This window comes from Mus caroli, chromosome 1 (assembly GCF_900094665.2).
Source record: "Mus caroli chromosome 1, CAROLI_EIJ_v1.1, whole genome shotgun sequence".
Taxonomy (NCBI): Eukaryota; Metazoa; Chordata; class Mammalia; order Rodentia; family Muridae; genus Mus; species Mus caroli.
In genome coordinates, this window is record NC_034570.1 from 73799739 (window position 1) to 73824085 (window position 24347).

Here is a 24347-nt window from a genome sequence, read left to right on the forward strand (position 1 = left end):
GGCACTCACTTTGTAGACCAGGCTGGCCTCGAACTCAGAAATCCGCCTGCCTCTGCCTCCCGAGTGCTGGGATTAAAGGCGTGTGCCACCACGCCCGGCATGTACATTGTAAGGAAGAGTTCATTTACTTCTCTAGCTCTGAAACTTCATTATATAAAATATTAGAGATTTCAGAAATATCAATGAGATTCAGATATGTGCTAATAAATATCAATATATGTTCATGAAGCATGACGGTTTGCCTTCCCATTTCAATGTTCGCTCATAAGTGTATCCCTTTTCAATAGTTATGGCATAGTATAGCCAGTATTACCTTCCACATAACACAGACTATTTAAAATGCTTGAGTATTTAAGAGTCACTGAAGTAACTGGGGCGTGAACTGACACTTGAGTTTTATCAGTTTTCTTCAGTTTGGTTTTAGATAAAATGTGAAAGTCTTTATGTTGCTTTACAGGACCTAAAGATGATCAATGGTTGAGCCGGAAGGGCATGTTAAATAAAGTGATGTCTGATGACTTGCATATAAAAACTAGTGTGTGCTTGACACATGAAAGTAAGAAGGGTTTGAAGGTGGATCTGCTCCTGTGGTGTAGATCTGTCTTTTCCGAGGGCCACGAGCAAGAGACCTCACTACCTCACCGTTCATTTAGCTGATTTGCTTCTAATGCATTATTTGGAAAATTCACTGTGACCTTTTTGAAAACGTCCTCAGGTTTAAATGAATAGGAATGGAATTGTGCTTCTGAGGTATTGAAAATCAAAGCCCATTTTTATTTTGTTTGGGTATTTTTATTCGAGCTCTACACTGAGTTTTCAACAGCAATTTGCAAGTTGACCTAGAAGATTGCTCAGAAACTTTGGACTTGAAAGAACTTTTAAAGAGATTTTTAGATAAAATGTATGGATGGTACAGTCACATTTTTATACAAAGAAAGTATAGTTTTTAGAAAATGTGATTTTTAGACCTTTAAGGTGGAATATTTTTAAAGAAAGTAAATAAATATCATCAATCATATATTATAAATTGTTAGAGTAAATTATTATTATTATTAATTGTTTTTGTTGTTGTTAATTTTGCAATGCTGGAAATCAAACACCAAGGCTTACAGTTGCTAGGAAATTACTCTATTATTAAAATACACAGTCTTTAAGAAGTAAAATATACCAATCATAAAGGTATATATATATATATATATATATATATATATATGTACATCTATCTAAATGTATATTTTCTATATTCTTATCACTTTCCAGCTAAGATTTCTACAGATAGGCATGACCATAATTCATAATCCTGAAGACTAGATAATATTCTATTTGCTGAGAACTGAGAAGAAAGCTAAACTTGTTAAGTTTAGGATGTGGTTTCTGAGTGGGCTGAGCGTAAGCTTTTTATACAGTAAATTCTGTTGACCTGATTTCAGGTCATGCCTTTTGCTTCTATGAACACATTTGTGGAAGTTTCCTGAAGCTGTAAAGTTGATTTCCTCAGCATCAAATGAGCACAGTTAGATCCACTCACTTCCTCCGCCTGGAGTTGTTAGTAATAAGTTGCTATCACAGGGTTGGGTGTCTTCTGGAAGCAGGGGTGGTGTGCAAATCTTTTCCATTTTCCAGTAACCTATGGTAGTGCAAGATGAGGTTAGGGCATGGCTGCATATTCTTGTTAATAGAGGTTTATGGAACCACAAGTTGTTAATCAATGATACATCAAAATCATCATTTTGAACCAAGAAGTTGACCATACAGTTAGCTTCACTGCACATCAAATGAGTATGTTGGTGACATCATAGAATTAAAAATATTAAAGTACAGCATAATAATAAATGTCTATAAAAGTGAAAACTATTTAATAAATCATAAGTTTAATGCATTTATGTGGTTAGGTTCCAGTATGATGATCTCCAGGCTCTTAGCCCCTTTACAAGGCCCTCTTACCCTTGCGCTTCAGGTATTCTGCGATAAGTGCAGCTATATGGATGTAACACATCGCAGCCTATAACAAAACAGAAAACAGAGATTTCAAGGATGGATTTAACTTTTCATGAAATCCATGGTTTCCCAAGTGGAGTCAGTGTGCTCTCTCAGAATCTGTCATGTAGACTAACTCTTCATTTTGAAAGGAGTGAAAATGTCAATCTATTGGACTTTTTCAAAGTCTATCATCAAGAATAAAATAAATATTTGGAGATATTTTTTTTCTTGATATATATATGAAATGGGATGAATGAGCTATCTTAAACAGCTTTCTCACAAAATAACATTCCCTCCTTTATTCTCTAATCATAATTTATTGCTATTTAAAAGCTATGAATCTCTTTTATTCTGAAATATATAGATTCTAGTATCTGGAGAAAAAAATGGAAATAGAAAACATCTGCCTTCTAATGCTGGCTCCTCTTTAATTTCTCTTGCCTTTAGAATAGTTGCCTCATCATTTAGCCCTTGGTAACAGTATGCACGTTACTGTAACAGGCAGGTTCCCTTCCAGCTGATTACATGGGTGATGTTTCATTTCTCTTCTATATGTTTTGATCATTGCTGTGTACTCTTGAATTTACGAACGTCTCAGGCCTTCAGATTTCTTCTTAAAAGTTTCATGAGTGGATTTGCTATTTCAGATAAGTTAATGGGAACTGGAAATCTCCACTAAACTGTAGCCAAGCCAGAGTTCTGGTTTCTGTTCTAGAGTCCCTGATTACCAAATGCTTATCTTTTAGGATTATCCTAGATAAAATTTCAGGCTTTAGGCTTAGCCTAGTATCTCCCATTTCTACAGGGCTATAGTTCTTAGAAAAGGCAGAACTTCCCTAGTGGTAACTCAGAAGCCCCTGGATGCTATAAATCGCCACATCACACTGTGCATAAATCTATCCAGCATTACAACTGCCACAGAAAAGTCAAGTATTGATTTACAATTCCCACACAGGGAACTTTCTTCTCCATGGATGATTCAGATGAAGTTTGATAAGCTTACCAAAGCAGCAAGCTTCCCTGTTTCACTCCAATTTCAGGGAACAAATTTGAAAACACAGAAAATTAACTCTGATATAAATTGCTAACTTTGGAATACTTTTAACAACAGTGTCTTTAGATTCAAGTTTTAAACATCTATTCATGCACTGCATTGCAAACAACTGATGTTGCTACCTCTATATCTGGCCACAGTCTGATGTCCTCTACTTAGAATCTGATGTCACTGAGCCCTACATATAAAGTAACTGTACTTGATATATAGATGTATATTTTTACATTGGTGGAAAATATGGTACATTTTATACTACATGGTGTACACTAAAAGCCAATTATTTAGATAAGGAAGACAATGTTGATGAAGAATGAGTGAGCCTTTGCTTATCACCTCAGACAGGTCTCCATTTCTTGCATGAATCTTGGCCATGCTTTCCAGCCAGGTCCTCCGTAGCTCGGGGGTACTTGCATAGGAGTTTGCTAGGCTGTACTGAAGGTCCACCAGCATCTCTGGGTCCTTCTCATGCTCCTTCATCTGGGCTGTGGCCATCAAAACAGTCCTTATACGTTTAGTCAGATCTTTCACCTCTGCTGGGAAATTGCTGTTCTTTGGAAAAGAGAGAGCCTGGGTCACTATCTGTTCAGCATTCCTTTGTTAACGTCAACCTATACTCTTAATTAGTGCTTGGTACCACATGCTTTTATGTTTTATATCGTGCTCATAAATGTCGGCATTCTGTATATTATAATTGTGATTATATTCAAACATTTGGTAATAAGAAGCATGGTCAACTTTACTGTCTTATAGTCCAACCTCCTACTGATATTTCCCTGAATGCCCTTGAAATTCAGTTCTCTCTGACTCTCGTCTATGCCAATTAAACAAGTTTTGATGTTATTCCTATTGATGGCATTGGCCCTGGACTGCCAAATCATATTCTTGATAAATATGGAGATCAAGGACATCCCATTTGACTTGAACTGGTAGTGTTTGAAGAAGGGCCTTTCTCCTCTTACACCAGTGTCCTTATACTTTCAGAGGTACATCCAGAGACAGCTATATATAGTGAAGCAATTAACTGATGCAATAAAGCAATGAGGGGAGGGGAGGACTTCAAAGTGCTCTCTTGATCTCTAGATCAAGGTATGATTGAAGCCTTTTCTACTTTTAGTCTTCCAAAGGCACTAAAATAATAAGCAGAGGGAAAGATAAGTTTGCTTATGATGATTATGAATAAAGGATGGTACACCTGGTAAATTTTGTTATATAACAATCAAAGATTATGGAAGTCCCACCTAAAACATCATGTACTGAAAGTGTGAGACCTAACAAATCCAATTTAAATATGCAAAGAATATAAATGATCAAGTCTTGATAAACTATGTACAGAATTCATAAATACCTCGCGGTTTTGATATGTCAAATAAAACCCCACTTCACTTTATTTCTGATTCTTCAGAAAAAAGCCCATGAAGCATCTCTTACTTTCATCTGTTTATCTCCATTGGCAAAGTTGTTCGTGATTGCAAGGGAGTGTTGAAAGCGAGACCCTCCGATCCCCGCATCAGCTATTAACTGGCTCACTGCTTTGATGAGCTGGAATAAAAAAAAAAAAAAAAAAGAACCTTCTAAACCTGTGGTTTTCAACCTTCCTAATGCTATGACCCTTTAATACAGTTTCTCATATTGTGGTGACCCCCAACCATAGAATTATTTTCATTGTTACTTCATAACTGTGATTTTGTAACTGTTACGAATTGTAATATAAATATCTGATATGAAGGATATCTGATATGTGACTCAAAGGGGTTACAACCCACAGGTTGAGAGCCACCATTCTAAAGCAAAATGAATTTGCATTTTCTGGTTTTTGGACGCATGTAGAAAGATGAGGCCATGCCTGTTCAGGAACAGATGTGCATGTGGAGTGTGGAGGTCAACTTTGAATGCTCATCTTCAGATATCATCCGTTTTGTCATTGAGATAGGATCTCTCATGATCTAGAGCTCACTAAGATAGGCTAGACTAGATGGCCAGTGAGCCCATGGGATCTTCCTGTCTCTGAGACCTCAGTGCTGAGATTACAAGCATATACCATTGCTACCTGGCTTTTAACATAGGTTTTACAGCTTGAACTCATGTCCCAGGCTTGCTAGGCACACACTCCACAGACCGAGTCACCTCTCTAATCTAAAATCTGTATTTTTAAGGACATTGACTGGGCTAGACAAATACTCTGTACATTTTCTTAGAAAGTTCAATAAATGCCATTACTATAACTGTAAATACCCAGGGAAAGATGCAAGAATCTTATAATCTTGGGATGCCTTGAAGAAAGACATGGTTGTCTTTTTGGTTTGATTTGGCCTCCTAGACTAACCATGACTCTTAGAGTTGTTTATTCCATGAGATTCTAGTGCATGAACAGAAGAAACACAAGGTCAAGTGGCAACATAAACTGCAATCCATTAATTTCTCCCCAGCTCTCCTCTTATATCCACCAGGATCAAGTGTGCTGGGAGAATGGCATTTAGAAACTCAGTTGACAGGTTGCCTGGGAACAGGATACTTTGCTCTCTGCCCAAGCACACCAGTTACTTTAATAACAACATTAATGAAAACTGGTAGGACTTACTTGTAAGTGAGACCGGACAATTGACTTCTGCTTGTTAAATTCAAAGTTCTTCCTCATGAAGAAGTATAGAAGTGCTGAAGCTTCCATCTGAGTCAACCTTGACCTGTGGTTACAGCATTTGAGGACTTCATAGCAGAATGAGCCACAGAGGTCAGCAGGCCCTTGGAAAAACGCTGAAGGAAACTGGAGGAATGGAAGAATGAGGGAGTGAGCCATGTTCATTCATGTTTCAAACCTGTAGACTAAAATGCTATCCAGAAATATGCTCTCTCCATTTGCAGCAGATGGAGGGATGCTTCTATCATTGAATTCCAAGTTTAGTAAGCTCTCTTCTTGTGTTAATTATTCTCTTGCATCAATATTTCATGTGTTAATAACTGACAGCAACCCCAAAATGCATGATGTCTTTGAAATGTCCCATTATTCATTTGACACTGATATATTAGATGCTGTTTATAGTCATTTTCAAAGATGGTTGCTCTAGTTACTTGGTTTGGAACCCTTAACTTGATATTTTGTTTTCTTTCCTTTCCTTTTTCTCTTTTTCCTCCCTCCCTCCCTCCCTCCCTCCCTCCCTCCCTCTTTCCTTCCTTCCTTTATCCAAACTTTCTATGCCCAAAACTCTGAGCAACCACATAATTGGTCACCAAATAGTACCACCACATTTGGTTTCCACTCATTTTGAGACAGCTGCTGGGAATTGATTCTAATTCTCTGTCTTATTTTGGATCCCAAAAGCCATGCTTCTAGATTTGAGGGTCCCTGGCCCCAGCTGCCTTAGATTTATAATAAAGAATTGTCATCCAGCCAATGGCTGGGCAAGAAAATGGGGCAGGACTTTTAGATTGTGAGGGCAATGGACTGAGAGAGAGGGAAGGAGAGGGAGAGGATCTCCATGACTCAGGGAGAATAATCAGATTTAAGATCTTTAGGAGAGAAAGCATCCTACATTGTAGGTGGAAAGGGAATGCTGCCCAATGGGGGCCTGCCCAGAAGATAACAGGGCAGCAAAGATAAAATATAGATATAGAAGATGTTAATCCAGGAAGTTTGTGCTAGCTGTGGGGAGGTTTAGAAGTCTATCCATTGAGCTAGTCAAGGCATATCAAAATTAGCTAGTGTGTGTGTGTGTGTGTGTGTGTGTGTCTTTCATTTGTGAGTCCAGAGAGCTCTTGGGTGGGTGCAGTGTGCACTTGACCCACTGGGAGTCAAAGCGGTTTAATTAATTCACCACTACATCAGCAATGGACTGGTATCTAGTGAAACCAAAATAGCATGAAACAAACCTGCCCTGCACACTGAGAGATGCAAAGATTATTAAGTGTTTATTGTCACCTTGAGCTGAGCTTTCCCTAGGACCTGGAGCATCCTTACCTTGCACACGAACAGTCTTAAAGAAGCAAACACATGTTTCAGGGCTGAGGCTGACTGGTTGACTTGGAAAAACAGCATGTAAGTATCGAAGACTCTTTTCATGAGTGAATTTTGACAGTCGGATTGTTGGAGCTGTCTCTGAAATTCAGAATAGCTGTTATTTAGGATAAGTAGAGGAGCAGTTGATTCCCTTCAGAAACATTTCATATGAACCTACGTGTGTTGAACACAATCCTGAGTGACAGAAGCAAATGCTGAGTGAGAAGAGATGATTTTCCTATGCTCTCAGGGAAGTTTATACAGCAGTGTCGAAAACAAACCAAATCAAATCCAGATAAGGCAGTAACTAGAGTAGGAAGATGTTCCAGAAAAGGGGTTGTGGGTGTGGATTACCGTGATTTAGAGGGTCAACAGAGATCCATCCAGTGGACAAATGGAGCTGAAGGAATGTGTCTCATAGAGACCTGGGAGGATTACCATGGAGTAAGAGCCTTGGGTTGGAGAGAAGCTTGTGAGTTCAAGGTTGAGAAAGAACAGAGTGGCTGATGTGTGGCTAGTGGGTTGGGTCATGGGGAGAGAGGATGAGGTGGCAGATAGGCAATGGAGAAGCTTTTCAACTGTGCGCTTTTCAAGGCACACGTCCATCAGTACAGAAAGAATCAAAATTGGGTTGTGCTTGTCTCCTACCACGTTGGCATTTTACTTGAAAGCAAGGGTCTCTTGGTACAATGCTGCTGGAGCAAGAGGTTTTCTCTAACAGATCCAACCTCTCCCGGTACAGCCCTTAAAGCAGGTTCATTTGTTGAGATGTAAATGTTTTTAGGAGCATTATTAAAATGCAATTGGTGGGAGAAACTGTATACATTCAGAAAGTACAATTGCACACATTTGCCTTTGGTATATTCCCATGGAACCATCACAGTCAAGAAAATAGAACATCCTCCACTTTCTAATGTTTTCCTATACAGTTTTGCAATCCTGTATTCTTGTCTTATCTCTATACCTCTAATCAGTCACTGATTTGTTGCTTCTATTAAATGGCATTTTCTAAGTGGGATGACAAAGCAGTCTTTCCTGTTTTGTCTTCTGAAGCTTCATGTATGGTATAACCTACATATTCACCTGTTGATGTGCGCTTTGGGTTGTTTCCAGTGGTTTTTGTTATTTAAAATAAATATGTTATGCATACTTGTATGCAAAGCCTCATATGGGAGGGGCTTTTATTTTTCCTCAGTCAGGTGCTACTATCAAATGGTTGGCCACCTAACAGGTATATACTTAGCATTTAAGATATTTATTTTTGTTTTGATTTATGTATATGTATGTGTGCATGCATGTGTGTGTGTGCCATGTGTATGAAGATGTATGTATATAGGATAGATGATGGCATGAGATTGCCTGCAACTGGTATTACATGCAGCCGTGAGTGTTCCAATGTGGGTGCTGGGAGCTGAACTCAATACTCAACCACTAAGTTATCTCTCCAGCTCCATAATTAATTTTTAAAGAAATTATCACAGTGTTTTCCAACTTGTCTTTTCCCACTTGGAGTCTTACTTTCTGGGAATGAGAATTACCACTTCTCTAAATATTTGTCAAAACGAGGTATGGATAGTCTTGTTAGCATTAGAAATTTTATTAAATACATCATGATAACACCTCACCAATGTTGATATATAACAAATAGGAAAAGATGCTTGGCATTAGTATTTTTTTTTTAAATATAGTCATCAGTTAAAGCATATTATTGCTTGTCTGTTGTTTTTCTGTTAAAAATATGGAGTCTCGTTCTCACTCATTGTAGATGCCTGGCAGCACAGGAAGAGGAAAGGGGAAGAAAGATAATATTGACAGTAGTGACACACCTGAGTAAGTGGCTTAAGCCACCATTAGACAAGCTCTGGTAAAATTGGAGAATCTCATTTAAAATGCTTCCCTACACTGTGGAAGTTGATTTACCTCAGATTAATTGATTTCATAACTTGTCTTTTAAAAAGTGTTTGTGACTTCTCATGGCTTTTCCCCTCCATCAGAATAATCATTTTTGCAGAAAACATGATCATATTCACCTGGTGGACCTGGGTGAAGAGAGATAACAGGTCCAGAATAGTGAGGCAGACCTCGGTGGCTATGTTGGCCTCTGTGTCAACATGGTGGACAATGTCTATTTCATTGGAATTGCCTACAAAACACAAAATAGAACAGTGCGTAAGCATGTAAGACAATCCTCTATGTCCAGTGAAACATTTCCTCCTATTACAGTGTTTACTGGCATTTTGATGAATAATTTATAAAGTCAAAGTGTCTTTATTTGATCAGTTTCATTTATTGCCTCAATTTAAAGAACAACAACACTAGATCATCTTAGACATGTGTGCCCCTTGCATGTATCAGCTGCAGGGGTTTCTATTATTTTTAAAATCCTTTTTCTTTAATCCAGACATCAGCCAGATCACACTTCTTCTGCTATTTGCCTGTTTAAAGATCTTGCTTCTGGGCTAACAGTCTAAACGTATGGTCTCAGTGGACAGTCTACACTAACAGCCTCCTTGAGTATTTAGAGATTAAGGCAATGTAGATTTAAACAAGTAATCATGGGTCACATTAATTTCCACACTTCACAACAGCAGGTTCTATTTTTTATCTTATTGCCAAGCTAGACGTAATGTATCTCTGGAGTCATGATATCATGGTTACTGCTTGTGGGAGATGGACATTTGCATCCTCTTCCCCTAGAGTCAACAATAATTACCTGGTTAAGAGAGAGCTTCAGGAACCTCATAACGCCAACACTACCTAGACGAGCTACCCTGAGGCCATTACACTGACTTTCATTTTTCTGTTTTCTTCCCTGTTGGTGGCGTTTTCAATTTTTCTGCATAGCTACACTCTGGTGATTCTTTCTTTGAAGAAATACTTGCAGGCCTATGGCAGTGGCCTTCAGAACAGTGGTTTCCCTGGCATGACAACATTCCTCTGTCTCATACACAATGCACTTCCTGTCTTTATATACATGCTGAGAGAATTGCTTCTGGTTCACTTACTGTTCATGGTGTTGTCCAACATCTGTAAAAGTTTGGGGTTGGAAAGTGCATTTTTGCCTCGGATTATAGGTAAAGTCTGAGACCTGTGCTGCTTATGTCCCTCGTGGCCAGAAGTTGTGTGCATCCTGGAATGGAGATGAGAATTATGGCTGACTCTATCCAGCAATGCCCTACCAAACCAGTATTCATTCAAATAGTTGAAAGAACCTGTCTGGGCTGAATCTGGGTAGAGCCAACTTTGGCTTTCTGTAACCTATGAAGTCTGGATGGTGCCTGCATCTAGAAGAGTAATGAGTTCTGGGATGTATGGCTGGGACTTTGGGGATTGAATTTTTCTCCCAGGTTGCCCACTGTACTCTGAAAGTGAGGGAAAAGCCCTGGTTTCCAGGAGCCAGCAGGATCTGTCCAGTGTACAAGGAGGAAACTTAAGACTTGTCCATCACAGATGGCAAACTGTGGTGAAATTAGGCGTGTTACAATTGCTATGAAGCATGTGAAGTAATTATTTTTTATTTTTTTTTAAAGATTTATTTTATTATTTTATATTATGTGACTACATTGTCACTGTCTTCAGAGAGACCAGAAGAGGGCATCAGATCCCATTACAGATGCTTGTAAGCCACCATGAGGTTGCTGTGAATTGAACTCAGGACTCTGGAAGAGCAGTCAGTGCTCTTAACTGCTGAATCATCTCTGCAACTGTGAAGCAAATCTTTATTGTGTTCTTTTGTATTATACTTTGCAAAGCAAACCCATGATTACATCTTTTAAAATTATCCTCTCACTAGAAGCCCACTTCTATAGGTCCCCATGGATGGCAGCAATATTTACTTTGTTATTTATTGATGATATACAGTTTCCTATTTCTTCCTAATGCTCCTCTCTAAAATACCCACATTATATATTCTTATGATACACTTGAGAAGAATAAATCAAACTCAGGAAAGTTTGGGGAGACAATTTTTAATTGTTAGACCCAGAGGATCTTGGAGGTGGAATTTCAGGGCAAGTGATTCTGACCAGGCAGGTTAGGAGGGAGTGAGCAAGGTCTGCAAAATTGGAGATCAGCTAGTAACTAGATAATCTAAGGTGACTCGTGAGGATTCTCTGGCTTCCTCATGGTCTCTGTTCCTTTAAAATCCATGAGTTTCAAGAACACTAAGAAAATCTTTTAATCACTCATCAGAACTGGAGTCGTGATTCCAGAGTGCCTTTTTCCTGTACTGCTAAGAACTAAGGGGACATTTTATTGGCATTAGGCACCCCGTTAGGTTTTTAGCTAAATAGAAAGGCCTATTAATCCTCATCCATTCATGGCGTTTGCTTTAACTGAACATAAGCAAACCATAGTCCTTCATTTCTGTTTTTAAGCCCATGAGGGAGCTGGAGAAGCAGCTAAGAATTTTCTTCAGATAAACATATTAACTGCTTAAAACCACATGTACATATATGAGTGTCTCCACCCACACACATGCATGTTCACATATAAACAACATACATGTGATTTTAAATACCGAGTCAAGGAGATATTACCATTGTGACAAGAGACCTGATGTCTGGCAGGAAGGATTGGATCCCTTCAGAGTTCCGTTGTTCTGGCTTGACTGCACAAACTTAAACGCTGCAGCGATTTTCCTACAAAGAACACAAGTTGAAAGCACAGCACAGCTCCACATTTACAATTTATATATAAAAACAGAATGACAAGTGACAAGCAATTACTGAACAATGAGACATTTCATATTCTGTGAATTAATGAAAAGTAAGGGGCTGGCTCACATGGTGAAGTACTTGCTATGAAGGAAAGCCTGAGGCCCTGCCTTCTGAACCTCAGCATCTATGTACATGGAGGCTCATCTGTAATCCCAGTCTCAAGATGCAGAATCAGGGATCCAGCGGCAAGATGGCTAGCTAGAATAACCATATTGGTAAACTCTGGCTTCAGATGAAGAGATGGTGACTCAGTATTTTTGGTAAAGAGAGTTTGAGGAAGACACCTGATGTCAAACTCTGGTTGCATGCAAACACATGCAAACACACACAGCTCAATACCACATATATAAGCAAACTCAAAATAAAATTAACATTTCAGTTTCTTCTGAGAATAGGAAATTAGAGGGCTTTGGATATTCTTTCTTGTCTTTGTGATGAGTGGTGCCAGCATGAAGTAGTTGTAGATTAATTTTTGTTTTTACCTTACTAAAAGCATGTTCTTAAACAGATGTTTCACCCATAAAAATTTATCTATCTATATATCTATCCATGTATCTATGTATCTATCACCAGCATCTATTATATCTATCTAATCTATCTATATCTATCACCACTTTCTACTATATCTCTGTAGTTCATCTATCTATCTATCTATCTATCTATCTATCTATCTATCTATCTAACTACCATCTATGTACATAAGTATCTATATAATGAGACATCCCTTCTCCCCCAACCTGGTCTTCTTCAGAAGGTCAGAGGTCAACTTTGGGTGTCAGATCTCACCTTCCATCTTGTTTGAGACAGGGTTTCTTGTGTACCACTGTGAATGCTAGACTATCTGGCCTGAGTGCTTCCAGCAGGAAGAGAATTCTCACAGAGCAGTGGGATTATAGACCCTTTCCTTGTGTCTGGCTTATGTAGGGTCTGGGCTCCAAACCCTGATCTTCATTCTTGCATGGCAAGTACTTCACTAACTGAGCCATATTCAAAGCTTCTATAGTTTTTTTTTAAAAAAGACTATATTAGTCTAGTAGAATTTAAAACAATTACCTTATTATATTGCGTTTCCCTAGGTATCTAAAATTCTGAAGACAAACGCTAGAAAGGGGAAAAAAAGGCATGCTTATTATTTACATTCCTTAATTTATACATATAACATAACAATTCATCTAAATATATGGAAAGAAAAATAGCAAATTTTCTTTGCATATTCCATATACTATTGTTGATATTTATTTACCATAGGGCTTCTTTGAATGAAGAGTGGCATAGTGAGCTATTTTGAAAGTTCCACAAAATAAGTTATTGGATCAACCCTAAACTTACTCCAAGATGCTGAAGAAGTCTGACACCTCTGGACTGGGTGCTCTCTGCCAGTAGGCAATCAGAGTCTCTAGAAAGAAACACAATATGGCATGAGGCTCTTGGAAATGTAGGTTTCTTTCTTTTTCTTCTTTTAAACTAACTTGAAGGCATTCCACTTACCATCTGAAATGGTCTTCATAATGTGAAGAAAACACATAAGAAGACTCCTGGTTTCTGCTTGATCTAATTTGTCAAACCGAAGCGTTGACCCAATCAAAGACAAGGGCCTTGGGATCTGGGAATCAAAGGACCAACAGGGATAAGTAAGTCTGAGGGCGCCCTGGATTGTAGTTGCAGTGTTTGACACGTGTGGTGTGGAGGGAAGCTGTACCTTTTCACAGTTGTCTGTCTTCTCACTGCTCTTCTCTGTGGTACTTGGGTTGGAGTCAAGGCTCGCTAAGGATGCTCTGGAATCTGCGTGGTTCACTGTAGAAATAGCTATTGATGAAAATGCTGCAAACAGAAGCCACAGCACACGTACAGTGATGAGATGTATGAGCACGAACAAGGGCAAACATGGGGAAACAGGGTTGCTCATTGCTGAGGTGGGTACAGGATTGGGAAATAGAATCTGGGATTGACTTTGAAGCGATGCAACATTGCAATGGTGGCCATGATGGGTCTAGAAACGTCTAAACTGTTTTAAGTGCATTTAAAGTTTGTTCTTTGGATCTCTTAAAATGAAAAAAAATATAGACAAACTCTTATTTTAATAGAAGATGGTTTGGAGGAAGGAGTGTTTAACTTGACAGTTTATGCAAAATAGAAATGACATTTCGAAAATGGTTCTTAATATAATCCTTGAAGCTGAAGAGCTATTATATTTTTAAAAAGCTGTGCATAACAAAAAGCAAAAGACAGGAGAATAAAGTAATTTGATAACATCTGAGCAGAGAGCCCTTTAAGCTAAGCAGAAGTGGACGTTACTGGATGACATTCAAAGGAGTACATTAAAGACTCTAGTTATACAGCATGGTGTACTTTGCCAGGTATATTATGCATATGAATTATGGATAGAAAACACCATGATATACAATGTAAACACTGGTGAGTGGTAAACATGAGTGTTCTCAGCAGGTCCCGAGTACCTGCTATGGAATTTAAAACATCTTTGGAAAATGATGTATCCACAGAAGTTGCATGTTTCATGGACGTCTGAGTCTGAAATCCTCCATTAGTGCTGAGGTCATCTCTAGATCCCTGCATTTGGAGTGGAGAGGAGAGGAATGAGAGTTAGTGGGCTTCAGCATGGTGGACCACTGTGCCTTCTACATCCCTCCTAATCAGTCATGATGTTGGACATTTTCTATCCTAGCAAAGATGTTCCACTAAAGTTGGCAATGAAAATGAATATTGCCAAAAGCATAGTCGTGTTCACAGTTTGATTTATTTTTTTATGCAAAGTGTCAAAGTTTTTATTCTTTTACAATTTCCTTCCTCCCACTAAGTCCTCCTCACATTATTATGTCTTCTGCCTTTGTTTCTGTCTGTGACTCATTGGATTTCACAGAGTCTGGTTGAGTAGGCACGGGTTATCCACTGGAGCATGAGGAACTCAGAAATGGCTGCATCCTTGGAGACAAAGCATCCCTTTTCTCCAGCCTCCCTCCACAACCCTTAGCTCCCCAGTGTAGGCGGCTTCCAACGATCCTCCTTCCCACATCTATGACTGAATGTTTACTGGTTCAATCTTATGCAGGGCCCAGTGCAGGCAATCATAGCTGTTGTGCGTTCCTGAGTTAAAAGCCGTGTCATATGACAGCATTTCATAGCTTTCCTCCTCAATGTTTGGCTTTTAAATTCTTTCTGCTCCTTCTTCTGGGAATTTTCAAAATGCATGAGAGTCAATCTTTTAGATATGGGCTGGAACAATACTGATATAGCAATGTATTAAACTATAGATTTAATTATCATCATTATATATATGTATATATGTACATATATATACACATATACATATAACCATCAGTAGGGACTAGATTTTAAATCTGTATGTTCTGAGCATCTTGGCAAGTGTTTTCTGTTAGATAATTTGATATTAAGGTACTTTACACTGTGTTAGGCATTTTATCTCAGTTTACAAATATGAAAACAGGCCTAGATAGCTTGAATAACTCTCTAAAGGGTATGTATATGTTACATGGTGCTGATGGGATTTGATTGTCTAAAGGCATGATCCTAACTTTTTGAAGGTTCTATCTTGGACAGTCAGTGTATTCAGAGTGTGTTTGCCCTCTCTCATGAGTTTATTTTTTATGTATGTATTGACATATTCATGTATGTGTGTATACAGGAGCACATGGACATGGAGGTCAGAGGTCAATGTCAGGTGTCTTCTTCCATCACTTCCTACCTGACTTTTGTGAGCAAGGTCTCTTAACAAACCTGGAGCATGGTAGAGTTTGCCTGGCCAGTGAGCCCTAGGGAATTCTCTGTCTACTTTCTCTGTGTTGAGATAATAGATTCATATTACACACACAGCCTTTTACAGAGGCGCTGGGGATCAAAGTCAAGTCCTCATGCTTGCAAGCACTTTACCAACTAAACCATCTCTGAGCCCCTTGAATAGTTTCCTATACTGCCACTGTACTGGCTGTGTGGACAATTGTCACAACGGGCCATACTGAGCTTTTGACCATATGAAACACTTAATTTCCATGGGGAAAAATGGGGAGTAGTTGGCGAAGAACGAACATTGAAGCTAAGGCAATGGGAATATCATACAATCTGCAGAAGCTGTGCAGATGTGAATGGTGCTTCAGAGAATAAAAAAGAATGTAAATAGTTCCAAAGAGAGGGATAGCAAGGGGGAAGCTGCGAGGACAAATGGTATTGATGAGCGCTTGTTGGAAATTGTTTAACCCTAGCTTGCTTACAAGGAAGAAGAAATGGTTATACAACCCATAAATATATAAATAAGAGAAATTCCTTAAGGAAATGGAAACTTGGAGAACTACACAAAGGTACCTGATTGGATGTGTTCACGGTGAAAGGATACAGGTCCTTCAGGTAGATTCTTGGCATATTGTCCAGGAGCATACCATACAGCGGCATGTACAGACTCGCTATCTGTGCCTGCTTCCTCTAGGTGAAGGCAGACAAGAGAAATGATTCACGTGAAAATCAATAGGCTCAGGGGTTTCATATTCATTTAATGCAGCGGGCCATTAAACAGTGTTTGGGGGAGAGAGAAAGAAAGGCGACTTACAGGTTCCCTGTATCGATCATCAAAAGAATGCTTAGCCATTAGATTTTTTAGGACAGCTAAAGCTAAGTGCCTGATGTCTTGGTCCTCCTGCAGGGCAAAGCCAACTTCTCGAAGAAGAATTCCAATTAAGAAGTGTTTGCGGCAAAATTCATTTGTGACTGAGTACTCAGGCATATCTTTGAGAGGAAGAGAATATGTTATTGAAAACTGAATAGCCATTTTAGATTACAAAAGGCAGATCAAATGGTTACTAAAACCTCTGCCCCCAAGCAGGAGGGATTCTAAAAGACAGCTTTGCTACAGAGATGTGGCCTGCTGTGACCTTGGGATGGGAACATGTTTGTTGATGTAAACACAAGCATAGATACTAACACAGCACAGTTAACAGCCACAGCCTATCGAATGGCCGGCCCACATCATTGCAGGGGCTAAAATGTAGATGTATTTTGTATCTGTTGGAATTGAGAAAGGTTCTAGGAAAAAAGGGCTACATTGAGTTAGACCTTGGAGGATGCTGGACAGTTTGGACTTATTTTGGGAGTAAATGGAGGTTGGGGAGGATGTTGGGAGAGAGGGAAGGCTTACTTTCAATGGCACAGAGTTCTGAAATACAGACAGGTATGTAGAAACAGACATGTGTGAGGGGTTAGTAAGTACAGTGGTCAAAAGAGGAGGCCGGGGAATCCAGGCTTGAGATTGTGTGTGTGTGTGTGTGTGTGTGTGTGTGTGTGTGTGTGTTTGTGTGTAGATGGTGGAGAAACCTAAGAACAAATTCTGTATCCAGCACTTAGGTCCTCCTCATTCAAGTTCTGTAGGAGTGGCTAAGACAAGAAGGGATTCTGGTTTGTTTGTTTGTTTTTATTTTGTTTATTTGTTTTTTGTTTTGTTGAGGCTTGTGGGGAAGGAACAACAAAGGGCTTTAGGAATGCAGGCCCACAAGATTAGCACAATCAGGATGGGTGTGCCTTGGAGAGGCAGAGTCTCTGAGGACTCTGCATCTGAGGGCTTCCTGCTGTTAATGGAGTCTCACTCTGCTTGTTATCCTTGTAGCCTTTACATTATCCCTAATATATGGGTTGTAGGAAAATTCTAGGGGGCTTCTAGCCTCTCACTGGGCAGCATCACTGGCACTCACAATGATAATGCTTGATCTCTCTCAGGCATTGCTACTGGAGCAGATTAATGATCCAATCCCCGCCCTTGGAAAGAATCTAGGAATGTAGATTGCCAGCAATGACCACCCTTAGAAAGCATTTGGAAAAATAGATTGTTGTTAAAGTTAGGTTAAGATGTTTCTGATAGTGGCTCTGTTGTAGAAAATCGTAGGGAACAATTTGAGCTCCAGAGAGGCACACTCTTACTGGCTGAGCTAGGGATTTTTTTGAGGTCAGGGAACAAGAACAATGGCAGCCTGACCAGCACTGGCTGCCTCTCTTGCTGAAGCGAGATCAAGGTGGTGATTAATTTCTTTTTCTCATTATTTGCTCTCAGCTTTCTGATCTGATTTAATACAAAAATTGTTCAATGACTAGATGTGCACCCTGAGGATTTGAAGTAGATTGTATTTTATAGAAAAGTTTAGATTTGTCATTCCTTTAAGATTTTTCTAAGATTACTTTTTAAGATAAATAATAAAATAATTGATCCTTTCTTTATAACCTCAAAATGCTGCCTGCCAGTAAGAAAAACTAGCTGAGAAAATTACCTTGCTCCCTCACAATTTGTTAATTTATAACAAGTTGCTTAGTTACAAATGTATGTGAGTTCTTGGGATTAATTTTTTTTTTTTTACCTGTACAATGTAATGTTTTTTCATGGGAAGGTATTAGGGAACATGCTGTTTTTCCATAATTGTTCACTAGAAGAAAAATAGAATATAATCACATTGTAACTTTATATTGTTTGAAAGGTTTTGCAGGGACATATAAGCTATGGGTGAAAAAATATACTTGTTGGGTCAACTCCTGAGAGTTTGCTTGTCTACCAAATGTACATATGTGCATAAATGTATATATGTATATGTGTAAAATGGTTGGAGCCAGCTTGTTGGAGTTTAGTTCATCCACCAAAATGTGTGTATATGTATATATGTAAAGTGGTTGGAGTTTTGCTCAATAAATCAAATGTGATTGTGTCTGTCTATCTATCTATCTATCTATCTATCTATCTATCTATCTATCTATCTATCTATCTATCTGTATGTGTGAAATTGTTGGAACTTTGCTTCATCCATCCATCAAATACATATATACATATACATACATATATGTATATATGTGTGTGTATATATGTGTATGTGTGTGTGTATACATATGTATGTAAAGTAGTTGGAGCTTGCTCATTGGAGCTTGCTTTATCCACCAAGTGTGTGTGAGAGTGTGCCGTTTTACATCCTCACCAACTGCACATCCCCTCCTTGGATTACTGAGCATACTGTTCAGAGCTGGTCTTCAACAATGTTTTTGCTTTTGTTTTGTTTTATTCAAGACAGAGTCTTTCTGTAACCTTGGCTGTCCTGGAACTTACTCTGTAGACCAGGCTGGCCTTGAACTCATAGAGGCCTGCCTATCTCTGCCTTCCAAGTACTGGGATTAAAAGTGCACCCCCACTGCTTGGCTGACACTAAGAGTTTTGAGATCAATGGCCTCATTAACTTGTGATTTATTGATTTATTAATATAGGGTTGGGATTTACGAGAGTTAGATATAGGGGTATGTGAAGTGAGAGATGCAACTCGATGCAGAGGGAACAAAAGAGACCATGTTTGGGCTGGGGTCATAGGAACTGGCAGCAGCAGGAACATCAGGACTAGTTGGTTGAAGAAGGTGACTGAACAGGGAGAGGGAAAAGCCATTGGGACTGGAAAATCTGAGCCCAAACTATTATGTTAATTATTTTGTAATGACTAGACTAACTTGGAGTTGCTCCCCAGTGTAATTTTCCCATAGCAGGGGGCTAGCACCCAAGATAACATTGGGGAAACTTCCTCATGTTGGAATGCTTAATGCTGTTATGAATATGACCCCACAAGTCCTGGTGACAAAAGCCAAAATATACAACTGAAAAGTACATTGAAATTAGAAAATGTTTCTAGACCTTAAAGGAAAACAAGGGGGAGAAGAAGAAAAGGAGGGGGAGGGGGAGAGGAAGAAGGAGAGGAGGAGTCAACTTAAGGACTGTGAGCAAGTATGTGCAAACCATCTATCCTATAGGGGCTTGTTGTATTTAAAAGACAGTGGATCTGCAGAGATGCCTCAGTAGTTAAAAGCCTTGCTCCAACTGTAGGTAGTCTGGGCAGTTTTCAGCATACATAGTGGCTCACAAACACCTATAATTCCAGTTCCAGGGGATCCAGTGCTGCCTTTTAGCCTCTGCAAACCCCAGACAACCAGGTGGTGTACCTATATATGTGCATTCAAATTTTCATAACACTTAAAAATCCATCTTAAAAATGATAAAGCATAAATAATCTATACAGGCTAATGGCAAGACAAAATAATACTCTAAATGCAAATAATGAGATTCAAAACTAGGTAAAGAACTTGAAGAAGCAGTTTTCTAAGGAAGACATTAAAGTTTCAACAAGAGAATGAAAGGAAGTATTTAGTAACACGGATAATCAGGAAAGTGCAACTCATAGTCCCAGTGAGCTGTCAGCTCAGGCCTGTCAGAGTGGCCACTACCAAACGTCAAATGATAATGAGTGATAAGGACAAAGTGAAGAAGCAGCAGGAACCCAATACACTGCCCAAGTGAACTTGTATATTAGTGTGGCCAGTATGGAAAACCAGAATGGGAGTTCCTCAGATAAATAAAGACATAACTACTTCATCATTCAGAAATGCAACTTAAGGATATATGCCCAAAGCAACTGAAATCAGAACATTTCTCTTTTCTTTTTTAACCAATACATAAAGAAAACATAAAATTTCTTCATGAGAATGAGGCAGCATGCAAAGCCTTGTATATGTATATGTATATGTATATGTATATGTATATGTATATGTATATGTATATGTATATGTATATGTATATGTATATGTATATATACACACATACATATATATGCATATACATACATATATACATACATGTGTACATTTATATATGTACATGTATATGTTGCATGTTTAAATCAGCTAAACATATTTAAGTCCTAAATATTTATTACTCTTCTATCATGAGAACATTCAATGCCCTTGCTTCTAGCTTTTTGAAGTACATTATGTTACCCAGTATCTACTGTGCAACAGTAACCAGGACTTCTAGCTTCTACTGAATGAACCACACTGGATCCATTTTGGCCAGTCTTTCTCCGTACCTCCCTTATACACTTCATGAGTATGTAACCACAACTGTACTTTCTCAACTTCTAAGTGCCCATGGTTTGGAATCATATATAAGTAAGATCAAGTGCAAGTTGTCCTTATTTCTGGCTCATTTAACTCACTGGAGTGAGATCCAGTTCCTTCCACCATGCCACAAATGATACTAATATTTAATGGGCAAACAGTACTTCACCTTGCTATATGCATTTTGTTCCTTAGTAGTTGGAGCCCTAGCTGGTGAATAGTGCTTCAGTGACCATGTGTCTTCTCAAGGACATGACAAACATACCTCTTCTTATTTATAGAATAGGGGATCTATCTATCTATCTATCTATCTATCTATCTATCTATCTATCTATCTATCTATCTACCATCTTTTATTTTGAGACACCTCCAAACTGTTCTCACTCATGGATTTATTAATTTACATTCCCACTAAGAATGCACAAGGACTCTCTTTTCTCCACACATCTTGCCCTCACCTGCCATTCTAGATTTCATATAAAACTCAACATCTTAAATAAACATCTGCAACTCCATGTTTCTTGGGACTTTATCCCAAAGATATGAAAGGGGGTAGGAAATATGCTTCTTGTATGTAGTAGAGAGAAATGTGGGAAGTGAAAACAAAACACAGATATTCAGGATCTCATCTGTGGATGTTCAAAAGCTAAGCTCATGGAAGTAGACTAGAAACGTAGCTTTGAGGGACTGGGGAGATGAGAGAAATGAGACATTTTTCTCCCAGGCACAGACACTCAGTGAGGGGGTGAATGTGTTATGATGCCAAGAATGTAGCATGAAAACTGTAGTTAATAGCAATGCTTTGTAGACCAAATTGTAAGGAACACATGTGTATAGCTTGGGACTTTGTTGTACATATGAGGAAGATTTCAGATGACTTGGAAAATTAAGATGGCAACCCCTGAAGAATAAAATACAAAGGAATTAAAGTTAAGGTATCAAATTATGTGTGAGAAATGAGGAAAGTTCAGACAAGCATTTGAATATGCTGGTTGTATGCTGCATAGGCATGTGTAGCATCTGTGCTCATTAACATGATATTACTGCTATAGGCTTATGCAGGTAATATGAAATATCATTCCTTACCTGAGGCATGTAGCTCTCGAATTGATTCTGAAGGTGTCAAGGGATCTAGATATGGTATAAATAGAGAATATTTTCAGACATGTCTATACTCAAATACATATATACATCTATTAATTAGTTTAATTTATATGAGAAATTTAAAATATATTTCAATTTGTTATTACATCATCTTTTCCAAGAAAACTTAGTTTGTATGCTCCTCATTTTCATGAACAGAATTAATATATATTAATATAAATATATATAAAGATTTTTACAGCATTGTTGACTTAGAATGACTAATTAGAATTAACCTGACCACAGAAAGATTTGTTACCCCTCCAAATATCTTAGCTAACTTATCTAGCCATGAATAACTTGGTATTAAGTTAGAAAAAAAAAGAAATTTTCCTCTTCTTCCTCCTTCCCCCTCTTCTTCTTTCTCTCCTGATCCCCTTAGTATGCATTCATTGCTGGGGATGATTAGGCTTAGATAGCCATTCAAACAGAATGGTTAAGGAAACTGGAGCACAGAGTCAGAACAAGTACATGCCTCGCAGGGACCTAGGAACACGTGTGGACTTGTTACCTGGAATGTTTGCAGATCTTATGGGGAGACACAAAGGGATAAAGTGCTCATGTTGACAAACTTCCTGAAGGAAATCAAACTTATACTGGCATAAAGTCTGAAACAGAAGCAAACAGCATGGTTATTGTTTGTACATCATGAAGTTTCAAAAAAACAAGCAAAAGAGAAAGAAAGGTGTGTGCTTCAATTGGACCATTACAAAGAAAAAATAGTTAATTTTGTATGACCACCAAGTAGTTCCTAGGTTTAGGGGAGTGTGCTTGCTCAGAAGTGCTTCTTGTGGTCACACTCCTTATCTTTGCACACAGGTCAAGACAACCTGTCGGAAGAGAGCAACTGTAACCCACATTCCATCCCCATGAGAGAAAACCCTGAGTCCTGCTTTTAGCTTATATTATAACGCATTTATTGTATGTTCTGTCTTGCTGCAATTATGTTAATGGAGTCCTCTCAAGACTCCAACTCAAATCACAGAACAGACTGTGATCATAAACAGGTGAGGTCCAGCATCAAGGAAGAGAATGGCACATATTATCTGAAGTGGCAGCAACTCCACAGGTCACTAGTTCTCAGCATCTGCCATTTAGTTCCTTTCTCCCCTGTCTCTGCAAAAAAGTGTGTCTTTTCTACAACGTCTGTGCTTGGACAGGAATATAAGAGTTTAGACTTGGTTTAAGATAAACATAATTTACATAGGGGTGATGGACTGTCATAACATTTTTATATCCACTCTCATGTATGAACAAATTGACTTGTCACTACTATATATACTATTATTAGTTCACAAAATATAAAAGTATCCTTTTACCTCAGATTAGAATTCTATTTCTGGCAACAACATTCAATAATGTAGAAAACTGCCATTTCAAACAAGAAGCGTATTTGATGTGTTCTTTTGTATTTGAGCAAGTATATAATTAAATTGCACACACGCATTAATTATTCTTCACTGAGGATATACTAATTGGTCTTCAGAAAATATATAGGCCTAGTGCAATTATATTTAAATGGAGATTATTCACAGTTCATGCATCATAGGTATGCAACTGGATAGTCTTTAAAGAAATATTTAAAGGACCTTATACAGCTAAGGTTATGTCTACAATGGAGTTTGCAGGTATGAGTGCGTCTGTGAAAAAAACGAGAAAGATCTCAAATAATAGCTTAATGTACAATTTAAGGTCTCAGATAAAGAGGAATTTGCAAATCTCAAAAGGAAGGAGTAGTTACCAGAAATAATGAAGGTCTAGGGAAGAAATTAATGAAATAGGAACTAAAAGAATAACATAAAGAATCAACTGAAGAGTTGGTTCTTTGGAAAGATAAATATGACTGACATACCCTATCCAAACTAATTAAGAAAAAAATCCAAATTAACAAAATTAGAGATAAAAGGAGTATTGTAAAACTACAATGAAGTCCAGAAGACTGTTAGGGAATATTTAAAACTATAACCCTGAACATCTAGAATAAATGAATGTTATTAATGTAAATTATGAGAACAGAAATAACTTGAATATCCATAGCAATGAGATTAAAATAGTTATAAGAAGTCTGTCAGCAAAGAAAAGTTCCAAACCAGATGGTAGAGACCTTCTTTTGTGACTCATGAAGTGGATGTTAGGTCAGTGTTTCAGGCAGATTCACACAGAGCTTGCCTTAGTTACCATGCTGGGTTAGAGCAACCATTACTCCCATTCTCGGTCCTTACCTTAAACTCACCGGAAGAGAACATGCTGATGTAATTGTTCACCATCTTGAACACGAATCCCCGGTCCATAAATGTAAAGCAGCGCTAGGAAGATAGAATCCCAAAGTCAAATCTTTTTACTTGTGGGACTTTAGGAAAGACGATTATATACTGAATCGGAGTAATATTCAACTAAGTGTGCTATGTGTTTCTATTTATCTATGTTTTTAAATCTCTAAAGCCTGTGAGAACACCCATCTGATTATAACAACTAATCCAAGTGCTGCGGATAGGATGACGACTTGAGGTTCCAAACCTGCACCTAATGACTG

The 24347-nt window shown here is 38.3% G+C and overlaps 1 protein-coding gene across 12 annotated transcripts in view; it reads right to left on the minus strand.

Annotated features, from left to right (window-relative positions):
- Positions 1-24347, minus strand: part of Dock10 (dedicator of cytokinesis 10) — a 249389-nt gene that overhangs the window by 25805 nt on the left and 199237 nt on the right. For 8 of the 12 annotated variants that reach the window (XM_021165780.1, XM_029474682.1, XM_021165793.1 and 5 more), the window contains exons 29-47: positions 24037-24120; positions 22326-22422; positions 21758-21802; positions 16320-16495; positions 16079-16195; positions 14200-14311; positions 13443-13564; positions 13232-13346; positions 13073-13139; positions 12797-12844; positions 11564-11665; positions 10031-10155; positions 9056-9168; positions 6987-7124; positions 5613-5795; positions 4463-4573; positions 3368-3583; positions 1945-2002; positions 1529-1627 (exon numbers count right to left, since the gene is read on the minus strand). In XM_021165780.1, the coding sequence (XP_021021439.1) occupies positions 1529-1627; positions 1945-2002; positions 3368-3583; positions 4463-4573; positions 5613-5795; positions 6987-7124; positions 9056-9168; positions 10031-10155; positions 11564-11665; positions 12797-12844; positions 13073-13139; positions 13232-13346; positions 13443-13564; positions 14200-14311; positions 16079-16195; positions 16320-16495; positions 21758-21802; positions 22326-22422; positions 24037-24120 (2128 nt within the window). The remainder of the gene's footprint in view (positions 1-1528; positions 1628-1944; positions 2003-3367; positions 3584-4462; positions 4574-5612; positions 5796-6986; positions 7125-9055; positions 9169-10030; positions 10156-11563; positions 11666-12796; positions 12845-13072; positions 13140-13231; positions 13347-13442; positions 13565-14199; positions 14312-16078; positions 16196-16319; positions 16496-21757; positions 21803-22325; positions 22423-24036; positions 24121-24347) is intronic. The other 4 variants (XM_029474693.1, XM_029474697.1, XM_029474687.1 and 1 more) reach the window with 3 other exon arrangements.